The sequence below is a fragment of the Cryptotermes secundus genome, unplaced genomic scaffold (assembly GCF_002891405.2).
Source record: "Cryptotermes secundus unplaced genomic scaffold, Csec_1.0 scaffold375, whole genome shotgun sequence".
Classification (NCBI taxonomy): Eukaryota; Metazoa; Arthropoda; class Insecta; order Blattodea; family Kalotermitidae; genus Cryptotermes; species Cryptotermes secundus.
In genome coordinates this window covers 167,510-179,038 of record NW_019731222.1, presented here as the reverse complement: position 1 = coordinate 179,038, position 11,529 = coordinate 167,510, and the positions used below count along the sequence as shown (strand labels likewise).

The window sequence follows — 11,529 nt, the reverse complement described above, 5'->3', positions numbered from 1 at the left end:
TGGGGCAGGTTTTCTCCAAGTACTTCGGTTTCCCCTGTCAATCTTCATTCCACCAATTGCTCCACAATCACCCTCACCTATCATCTGGGGCTGGTACAATAGGCCAGAAGTGGCCACAGTATAAGGCACTTAGTCCCACCCCACTAGCAATAAAAAAATAATACACTGCCTTACAACAAAGAGATTCCTATAAAAATGCACCTGTGATAATTAATGCAGAAGAAATAATATCATTTTTTCTCTTCTGTGAATATGACTGCAACAGAGCAATTTTCTGCTACAGCCACATAGTGGGTGGAGCTACTGTTGCAGTTAGAACCCATTTACCAATAATGGCACTTAGACAGTAGCTCCTCCAAAACAGAAGTCCATAGCAACACAGCTACATGTACACGCTTGGCAGAAAAGTATTACTTTCTAAACCAAAATAAGGTAATTCCCAATAAAAGTAATATATTGTAGCATGCAGACCTGTTGTTAGTCAAACACCATGAAACAAGTAACTATGAAATAGCCGTTGCTAGGTAACAGCTCTGCAAACAGACAAAAACGCAACAATTGCACTGCAATAGAGATAATGTGCTTTCTACAAGGTCCGTGGGGAGATGCTGTAAGCAGAGCCAGTTAGCTGTTAGGGACAGAAACCTCACCCAGCTCATTCCTTGGCTGCAGCCATGCAAAAGGACAACTACAAATGAGAAAAGCACAATGAGCTACTGAGGATCCTCTGGGAGGACATTCTTCTCTAAGTACACCTCTCAAAAGCAGTCCTACGCAGCTGCACTTTGTCAAGACAGCAACACCAGCAACCACAGGCACTGCAGACAGATGGAAAAGCATGTGGCACCCCATGCAGCAGCATTTGCCATAGCAGGAAATTCAGAAAAATCGTCTGTCAGTAGAGGCTCCCAGTTTGTCTAACAGTGACAAGTTAAAAGTCACCACTGTTATGCAACAGATCATCATAACAGAGCTCGGTGAAGCTGTCAGAAAAAGACAAAATAATGGTCACACACAAAAATGGTGCTTAATGAAACAAGAAGCTACAAGGGTTTGCATAATTATTGTATAAAATTTAATAAAACAACCAGGTTTTAATAGAAGTAGCTCTTTAATTGAATACAAAATTGATAACATTATATTACAAAGTAAATGTTACGTTTTTAAGCCCTTGAACATTCTTGCCAATAAGAACTTTTCAGCAGAGTCCCCACGGCTGGCAGGTGGTTTTACAACCCTTACATGATTGTAGAACTTTGCAATGTCCTGTTCCAATCTGTTGGATTCACGCCCATCCCATATCTTAAGTAGGACAGATCCACCCACATACGATACCTGCAGAGCAAAGCGCAATGCAGAATAAGCCAAATGCACAATATTCTCATGGTCTATATCACGAACACCAGTTGCATTTGGAGCCATGTCACTCAAAACAATGTTAACTTTCTTGCCATTCAGCAGTTCCAGGACTTTCGCTTGGGCAGAAGCTGCTGTGAAATCCACACCACCCATCAATATGGCACCTTCTATGGGGTATATTGGGTTACGATCGACAGCTATAACTTGTCCGGCAGGCTTCTTGGCATCTGTAAGAACACAACTGACTTCAACTGTAAGATGATCAACAAGATGTGGCCAAAGGTATCTCTAATGTAAAGTTGCAGGGAACAAATTTGCCTTTATAGCTTAATTTCTCTTATGATTATTTTTATTCATTATTTGGAAAACCAAAACAGTTTGTCTCGAGCGATAATGTTACTGGTATTACTGCAATCACCCAATCATTAAGCCAATAGTCTCGAGTTACTAACAATGTAATTATACACCCATAAACTACAAATCAATAACATTTTGAGGAGAAGTTTAGAGAAAAGAGAGAAATTTTATCCTGCAGATTCTGAGAGATGTTTGACAGGCAAAAGAACCTCTCACATCATCAATCCTGTCCTTGAACCAGTGACATACATCTGAGGCATTCCTACATGACAGAAAGTGCCCCCAAAATAACTGGCATATCACTGTATAAATGGTAAGATTCTGACAGATATTACATGTATTACCAAAAAGATATACATCAAGACTTCTTATATGTCAATTTGTTTGTGGTTTATTTTACCACACTGTCAGTAGCTTGACTACAGAGTGTTGAATTACAGCATTATAAATTAATTATGAATTATAAAGGATGTGGAAGGAAGTGACTTGGCATAATTGAAGTACTACTCCATTTTCATTTGGGGGGGGGGGCAATGAAAAACTGCAGTTAAAATAGGCAGTCTGTGAGCCAAAATCATTAGTGTTAAAGCAAGTGTCACATAACTTCGAACAAGGCCAAGAGTAACCTTGAATGCGCAGAAAAAAATTTCAGACAAGGGGGTGGGTTCGTGGGTGTGAGAAGTCACACGCGGCCAATTGTTTCTTCTGCGCATTCAAGGTTACTCTTGGCCTTGTTCGAAGTTACGTGACACTTGCTTTAACAAATTATCTTTCCACATCATTTGTAGGAAGAAAACCACCGAAGATTTATACAATGAACTGATAGCCTTGTTATATGAGTTATGTTTGGAAAATAATGCATTCATTGGGGAATCTAAAACTTATCACCGTTAGGAAATGTATAATGACTTTAGCTGTTTACATCAGTGTAAAATAAAAGNAAAAAAAAGGACAAGCAACAAGAGACCAATTATGAAGATTGCACAATACCAATGAAGCATCATGGGAATGCAATGTAAGTTGAAAATGGTTAAAAAATGGACGAGAAGTCTTAACTTTTTAACTGAATCACAAAAGAGTGTCACCTTCTAGGTTGAAGTGCCATATTATCTGGTAGAAATCCACTGATATTTCAGAGGAATGTACACAGATGCACAGCATGTTTATCACATAAGCCTACTTTTATTTTTTCAAAATGATGAAAGTAGGCTAAAATAATACAACACTGCATAGTGTTATAATTTTTACCTTGCATTCTGGTAACTATATTATCAAGAAGAAACGTTTCAGTGAGAAGTTGAGAGACCTCATGAGAATGATATTTTATGTCTTACCTATTTCTTATATGAATTTGCGTGGATTAATTATACTGAAATGAAACGATAATTTTTGGTGTGGAACCCCAATACCAAGTGCCACTGAAATTTGCTCAGTGCCAGGTAGTTTTAGAGAGTAAATATTGGTATGAGTAGACAGCAATGTATTTTGCATTTGCCTGTAATTTTATGTAAGAGCATATAATACACATCACCATCGATTTATTTTCTAAAAGCATGTTTGTTAGTACAGTACTTGCACACTTGATTTTAGCATCAAAGGTAGTAAAACAGTATAATTAATCAAAAATTAATTTAATACTGAAAATGGAGTACCTTTCCCAGTAGCATTAACTCTGTGTGCTGCAACTTGAGTCCAACTTCCAGGTGCTGCACCACAATCAACAACATAATCTCCAGGAGATAGCACTTTGAATCTGTCATCAATCTCAATCAGTTTAAATGCACTGCGACACCTATTAATATACAGTGTAATATAATGTATGCAAATGACATGTAACAGTACAGACTAAGGTTACACTGAGAAAATGAAGTTCACTGACAGAACACTGGATTTTCACTTATTTAAATGTATCACAGGAAGGGTTCTGAGGTCTATCAGCTTTCATATCTGCTAGCATAGGTAGTTTCCCTAGGGTAAAGAAGACATTACCATGAGGATGGCCTGTTCAATTTTACTAGTGTTAAAGAACAGAGTTCACATGATGGCTTGATATTGTGCTACAGAATGCGTAATTAAGCAGCACTATCAAACCAAAGGGGTGCTGGATTAGCTCAGACAGTACAGCAATGCACTATGAACTGAAAAGTGGGGGCTCCATTCCCAGCAGTGGCAGAAGATTCTTCTCTATTCCACACCATTCAGACTGACTCTAGAGCCTATGTAGCCTCCTACCTAATGTGCATCTAGGACTCTTTCCCCCAGAGGTAAAGGGGCCAGAGCGTGAAGCTGATCACTCGACTACATTCAATGCAGGGTGAAGAATGGTGGAGCTATACCCATATTCATATATACATCGTCTTGGTGTGGTAATTAATTAAGCACAGGGGCAAGTTCACCTTTATAAAGTCAACAGTCGCTGCAGTAGTGCAATGCTGGAACTGATTATTCCTTAAATTTCGATTATTAATGAAAATTTACCAACAATTTACATGATGGGTTCCGAGAGGTTTCGACATCCTCGCAGATGGGCAGTTGTCAGAAATTTCTTATCTATACTATTGCTTGTATGCAGGCAATATCGCTGCCATAATACGTTACGTCCATCGTCTACAAATGTATATTAATGCCGCATTTAAAGCCCATCGTCGTATATATTAACGGAGATTTGAAATAGCCGAATTATGAGCCACTTTAGTTATTTACTGATCTTAAAGAAGTACATAATACCTGTAGTTTAATCTTCTGGCCTTTTCTACGTATGGATCGGTAAGCTGCCTTGTTAACCATTCTTGTGAACTTTTGCTTCGACCTTTCAGATCTTTTGGAACTTCTTTATACAGGTGATAGTACGTGCTAATACATTTCACTGTTTCATTACATTTCTTGGTCTTGATAGTGTGTAACAATTGCAAGTTCATGTTTAACATATTTAGTACATTGAGGTTAAGTTACCTCACAAACCGCCATGACGTTATGTTGTTCATCAGACGTACGTGATCCGTGGTCAGATCGGTCAACACCGGTCAACACTATGTTAAGAAGATATCATTGGTCAAATTTAGATTCCTTGAATGCGATTGGTTGAACGACATGTCAATAAAGATGGCATCTAGTATGTCGTAGTTGGAAATGATATGTCGTAAAATATATATAATTTATTGTCTGTGAACTTACTTAGTACTTTAAAGATGAATTTAGGCGTGTCAAATCCACATGGAAATGGTCTTTTGTATGCTGGCTTTAATCAAGATCAAGGTATGTTGGAAGTCATGTGTCACGTTAGTGTATAGTTTTGACAGGGTTTAAGTTGCCGCATATAGAATGTTCGCTGCTGCGTTGTGTATGCGCGTGTATAGCAGCACTGTAAAATTGTTATAATTTTCAGGTTGTTTCGCCTGTGGAATGGAAAATGGCTTTCGAGTGTACAACTGTGATCCACTGAAAGAGAAAGAACGACAGGATTTTGCAGGAGGAGGCTTGAGCTATGTTGAAATGCTTTTTCGGTGCAATTATTTGGCCCTTGTTGGTGGGGGACCAAGACCGCTTTACCCACCAAACAGAGGTAATAAAGCTGTTGCCTCGAATATTTCCACGTACGATCTAAAAATACAGCTGTAATTAAGCCTGTAATTGGCATAAGACAAGTAGTCGAAGACAGCCAGTGGTCCTCCAAGCTCTTGACATGCGAACGTAATATAGTATTTAAAATAATCATTTAATAACCAGACCAGGAATGTATCCACAGTTCTGTTAGAGACATACACTTGATGAACATTTCAGTTACATGTGACCTGTAAATTAACTTCCATGCATACCTAGTAACTCCATGGAGGTGAGACCGTCTTGAGAAGTCAGTGGTTGCTCAGGTACTCAAGTATTGCCAACAATCTGTGGAACCTGAAGGTCCATTACTGTGTTAACAAGAGCCTACCACTGGTTTATGTCCTGAACCACATTAGTCCAGTTCATACCCACCATCCTGTTTCTCTAATATGCATTTTAATGTTATCCCCTATTTATATCTGCAGCTTCATAGTGGTCAGTTTCCTTCTGGCTTTCCCACCAAAATTGTGTATGCATTCCTATTCCCCTCAATGTATGCTACATGCACAGCCTATCTCATCCTCCTTGACTAAATCATTCTAATTATACTTGGTGAAGCGTACGTGAAGTTTTCTCCAGCCTCCTATTACCTATCCCTTTTGGGTTCAGCTGTTGCCCTCAGCACCCAGTTCTTGAACATCCTCAGTCTGTGTTCCTCCCTTAATGGCAGAGACTTAAGTGTCTCACCCATACAGAACCAGAAACAGAATTATAGTTTCTGTATGTATTCATCTTGACATTTTGAGAAAGCATGTGAGAGGGCAAAAATTTCTGAATGAATCATAGGAAGCATTACTTGAATGTAATCTGGTTTTAATTTCCTCTTGAATGAGATATTACAGAAATGAGAACTAGGAATTTTCCGGGGTATAAATTGCAGCCAGCATGTAAGACTGACAACCTCACTGCCATCAATGAGCAGATTTTCTAGAAAATATGGGAGTCTCGACATCTCACAACCCTGTGGACCTCAGCAGCCTGTTAACAGTGATAGTTCTTTTTTTAAAACCTTTTACTGACATTTCCAAATACGTATTTGAACTTGGCCACGTGCTATGCTTATATTGTGATTTTGCATAGAGACCTACATTCATTTGCAAGTATTTGTGTATTATGGATGTGCAAACTTGTAAAGTTGACAGAGTGGGATGAAGTCATAAACTGCATAATGAGGATCTTCATAACCTGTACTCTTTCTTCTCCAAGTATAAGTAGAATGATCAAGTCAAAGAGGTTGAGATGAGCAGGGTGTGTAGCGTGCATGGGAGAAGACTGCATATAGAATTTCAATGGGAAAGCAAGAAGGAAAGAGACTGCTATGAAGTCTTAGACATATGTTGGAGGATAATATTGAGATAGATCTTAGAGTGGTAGGATGAGGTTGTATGAACTGGAATGATCTGGCTCAGGGTAGGTACCAGTGGAGGGCGCTTGTGAACATGGTAATAAAACTTCTGGTTCCTTAAAATTTTGGGAAGTTCTTCAGTAGCTGTGCGACTGGTGGCCTCTCAAGAAGGGCTCAGCTCCATGGAGTTTAGTTTGGTCTGGTCTGGTCTGTCTAGTCTAGTCTAGTCTAGTGTGCACCAGACCAGACCTCGTGACACACCTCCATCAAACCTGCAACATTCATACCAAATGTTGTGAAAATCAGTCATCTGGTTTGGAAATATCTCAGTCTTCCTTAAGAAAGGAAAGTATATTTAAAAATCTTGTGAAGAGCGTGGAACTTGGATGACATGTTATAGGTTCCATTGAACATTTGTGGGCTGGTGCGAACATGGTAATAAACTTTGAGTGTAGTGGTATAGTGACTGTTAGCTTTCAACAAAGGATTCTGCTATGCAGAGTTCTCTGGCAAATAGGAAGTTTCTTTTGTGATTTATTTTGTAAGTCTATCGATATATAGGCTGTATAGCATCAAGTGGTAAAATAATTGATGAATTGTGGACTGGAAAGAGTCATGCCCAAGCTGAGGTGCTACCCCACCATTTGGTTGGAGCGGCTGATGAAAACTTCAGTCAGAATGGCTGGTACCCCAACCAAGATTTGAACTGGGCACCCTCTGAACGTAAGATTGGAGCATTACTGCTACACCAGCCTCCTCAACAGGAAAATATGTTCTGTGTTTCCTATTTAATGACAGTGTCATTATCAAGATTTTATAGCACTGAATGGTAGGATCACTGATAAATGACGAATGGGAAAGAAGTTTGAAGGAGGTGATTGTGGCTTTATTCAAGATACTGTCTAGGAATTGGGGATAACTACAGAAAATCTCAGCCAAGGCAGCTGATATCCCAGCCAAGATTTGAGCCAAATACTCCCAAATACAACACTAGAGTGTTACCTGTAGACTAACCTGTTTAGTGAGGAAGTTTTGTGATGTGTGTGTTATGTATACATTTTTGTTTAGTTTTGAAGTATTTGAACACTGCAAGTGAATAAGCTAATATTTATTGATCCATAGTAATTTATGTGAATTAATTAGAATGTGATATTTCATTTGCACCCAGTATTTTGTAACTTTCAGTTATGGTGTGGGATGACTTAAAGAAGACACCAGTAATTGCATTGGATTTCAATGCTCCTGTACGAGGGGTTCGGTTGCGACGTGATAGGATAGTGGTTGTGTTAGAGGGTGTTATCAAAGTGTACACCTTCACCCAAGCGCCACAGCAGCTTCATGTGTTTGAAACAAATCCTAATCCCAAAGGTAAGAAACAGTAATGCACCAATAATGTATTTGCTTATTTTTCAAAGGCAAAGAAAACTGATCCTAAGGTAGGAGTATTCATATGGTTGAATTACATTTACTCCTAGTGATAAAGTTATCATGAACATGATGATCAACAGTGTTGCAGCTTAACATGACCTTTGGTGCCAAGTCATTATTCTCCATAATAACAATTTTGATTTTGTCAGTAAAGGACAGCAAAGACATACAAAAGTATGTGCCCTGTACAGGGCTCATTTTGAACCATGGACATTAGGCATAGTGATCCTGTATGCTAACATACATTAGCCAGGTCTCTGAATTGAAATCGCATTACTGGAATGTGACTTTTTGTATAGCTCAGATGGTATTTTAGTAACAAATACGTGTTTTGTTTGTCATATAGGTTTGTGTGTATTATGTCCAAATAGCAATAATTCCTTACTGGCATTCCCTGGACGCAAGACGGGACATGTTCAGGTTGTTGACCTAGCCAACACAGAGAGAGCACCACTTGACATAGTAGCGCATGAGGCAGCTCTTAGCTGCATAGCTCTCAATTTACAAGGAACTCGCCTCGCCACTGCATCTGAGAAGGTTTGTTTCTATGGTGATTTTTATGCTACTATATGTATCATGTTTCATAAAACCAACCTTCCATTGTTTTAATGATGTGTGTATGAAACATCAGTTTGTAAGTTCAGTACAAGATGTATCTTATAATAGCCTTGGTATGTTTAACGGTGTTTTCAGTAGCTCTGATCACGTAGTGTCATATGATAGGATGATTAGTGAGTAATGAATTGGAAAGGATGGTTAAGTAAGCAGTCGTGGACTAATTTGAAGTGCTATCCCACCATTTGTCTTGGACTGAATGAGTAAAACCATGAAAAATTCAATCAAGCTAACCAATAGGCCATGTCATAGCTCAGTCCGTTATTTGCTAGTTACCTGCCTCAGCATTCAGGGTCAGTTAGGTCATGTCCTGTGGGATTTGTGGTGGACAAAATGGAACAGAGGCCAGTTTTCTCCAGGTGCTTTGGTCTCTTCACCAGTTTTCATTCTGCCACTTGCTCCACATTCATCTTATCATTGACGCTGTATACTTGATACTTAAAGCATCATTAAGTGACCAACTTAAGAAAGAAATAAAGAATAGATGACCTCCAGGTTCAGTGTTTAACCTGGGACCTGCCAAATATGAAACAGTAGTACTACCCACTCAACCTTAACATTCAGTGACACAAGGTATAAAACTTATAAATTTTATTAAAATGTTTATGGTTTACTGTGTTGCATTGGCTTTGTATTTGAGCCTCATTTCTTATAAACTTATTGTCTTCGTCTCAAGCACTGTGGATGCAGCATGGAGTTAGAAGCTCCATTATCTCCATTTTTCCTCCTTGAACATTATGTAATCTTCATTTGTGTTAATTGATATGCATCCATGCATTATCCTGAAAGGTCTCAATTGCAACAAATATACATAACCTTGAAAATAATCATTTCCTGTCTGTGGATCTCTGGCTCTTATAATCACAGATACACTCCCTATTGATCCACTCTCCTGTATACTTATGTCATGTGTCAAGTGACTAAACATGAGGTCTGGGTAAGAAGAATCACTTAACATAATGTTTCTTACACCATATTGTACTACTGTTGTTTTGTCATTTCTTATGTATGTATGTATGCATTCTAGCAGCAGTCCTTATTTGTGGCCCATAGTACATCATTAAGTTGCATATGCTCTATTTCCTGCCAGGGTACTTTAATTCGAGTATTTGACACATCGTCAGGATCTATGATCAACGAATTACGGAGAGGGGCAAACACAGCAAACATTTACTGGTGAGGAGCTATATTTCTTGCAGTGTTTTTCACTATTATTTATCAATAAAAAGTAGTGATAGATTATGTGATCATGGCTTCCACTAGACATTCTGAACTCTTCTTATAACATATTTTATAACATTTATTTTCACAAGGTATTTGGTAACAGTTTGTTGTATAATGACACTATGTTGTTCACAGCATAAATTTCAATCATGATTCGTCATGGCTTTGTGTCTCCAGTGATCATGGCACTGTACATGTGTTTGCTGTTGAGGACCAGAAGCTGAATAGACAGTCCAGGTACGGTTATTAATGTTGTACACTGTAGTCCACATGACAAATATAAAGAAATTTGTTAGAATGTTAAAAATTACTCATTATGGATTTAATTTTAATTATTAGTAAAAGTATGTGGCTGTAATCAGAACTGTTTGATGAGAAAATATGACATACAGTTCAGATACAGAAGAATAAGCATGTGCTCTTACTTACAGGATTCTCAGGAAATCAATTATTTTTTGATCTGTTATGGTGATTAAGCAGGTAGGAAATGTTAAATCAATACTACCAACATTTATACAGTTTGAAACAAAAGCTGTAAAGAGTGCTATCTTCTTGGATGTTATGATCTGTGGTTTACCATTTTCCCTCAGAAATGTCAGTAAACTTCTGCCAAAGTATACAGTGTGACATCCCAGCGGATATTGCCCTTCATAGGTACCACCATGAGAACTGGAAAAATCCACATAATTTTTTTTGTGACATGATAGTGTTTGTTATGTAAGTAGAGAATAAGATGAAAATGTCAGTTTTAAGGTTCTCTTGACTGAATGTAAAAAATAAAATTTTCTGGGATGTGACACTGTAGTCTGGTAGAAATTTTCAGAGTTAAGAACATATTACCACCATCCTCAGCATCAGAGAATAAACCAAGCATGCAACCAGCAGAGCAGTGCTAGTAAGAGTGTAGGGAGCAGGCATTCACAATGTAATATTATTGTTACTGTAACAATTGCTGTTTTATGGTTATAAATATTACAAGTGGTCCCATTGGGCACTGAGGCAGGCATCTCATTGATGCATCAGCTGATAGATTTCCTCTTCAAAGAACTCCTGGGGTCCACCACTACAATCTTGATGTATATGTTGACCCTGAATCCATGATTCTTTAGTGTTTCCTGAGGGGACCAGACACACGGAAGTGACATGTCCAGGCCGTAGAGGTTGTTGAATGTCTCAAGACAGGTAGGCCACATGAGGATGGGCATTATCATGCAGCAGAGTGACACCTCTCATGAGCATGCCAGGCTATCAGTGCAAAAATCTTCTAGGGTTCCACAGTAATGCTGTGCACTGATGGTGATGATGGGGTAATAAAAGGAACTGAATGACAGCTCAGTGGTCTTATTTGGATGGAATTTGAACCTGCAGTGCCGGCATTTAACCATGTCATGCTGTTCCGATTTTCTTAATGCACCCATTCTGCAGCCCTGCTCATGATTAACTGATGATGTGTCTTGCACATAGCCACATGATCGTCTGTAACCAGCTGTATGATTTAGCAGCAGTGGAAACATTTTTATTTCTGCAAACTTCATATTAGTGTGATGGCAGCACACAAGCACACTGTTGGTATGTATTAACACTGTGCAAGATAGAAG

At 38.6% G+C, this 11,529-nt stretch overlaps 3 protein-coding genes across 3 annotated transcripts in view; 1 reads left to right on the top strand and 2 right to left on the bottom strand.

The window, feature by feature from the left end:
* Positions 1-840, bottom strand: part of LOC111866490 (rRNA methyltransferase 2, mitochondrial) — a 4,720-nt gene extending 3,880 nt beyond the window's left edge. The window contains exon 1 of the mRNA XM_023855481.1: positions 651-840. Coding sequence (XP_023711249.1) covers positions 651-840 — 190 coding nt within the window. The remainder of the gene's footprint in view (positions 1-650) is intronic.
* Positions 841-1,098: 258 nt separating this feature from the next.
* On the bottom strand, positions 1,099-4,726 carry LOC117282013 (rRNA methyltransferase 2, mitochondrial-like). Its single transcript, XM_023855482.2, has 3 exons — positions 4,444-4,726; positions 3,369-3,508; positions 1,099-1,586 (listed from the first exon to the last, which is right to left on the bottom strand). The coding sequence occupies exons 1-3, from the start codon at positions 4,641-4,643 to the stop codon at positions 1,156-1,158; spliced, it is 771 nt and encodes a 256-aa protein (XP_023711250.1). The 5' UTR covers positions 4,644-4,726; the 3' UTR covers positions 1,099-1,155.
* A 69-nt stretch (positions 4,727-4,795) lies between these two features.
* LOC111866499 (WD repeat domain phosphoinositide-interacting protein 3) overlaps positions 4,796-11,529 on the top strand; it is a 12,926-nt gene continuing 6,192 nt past the window's right edge. The window contains exons 1-6 of the mRNA XM_023855494.2: positions 4,796-4,971; positions 5,102-5,278; positions 7,850-8,032; positions 8,439-8,629; positions 9,798-9,883; positions 10,067-10,168. Coding sequence (XP_023711262.1) covers positions 4,905-4,971; positions 5,102-5,278; positions 7,850-8,032; positions 8,439-8,629; positions 9,798-9,883; positions 10,067-10,168 — 806 coding nt within the window. The 5' untranslated portion in view covers positions 4,796-4,904. The remainder of the gene's footprint in view (positions 4,972-5,101; positions 5,279-7,849; positions 8,033-8,438; positions 8,630-9,797; positions 9,884-10,066; positions 10,169-11,529) is intronic.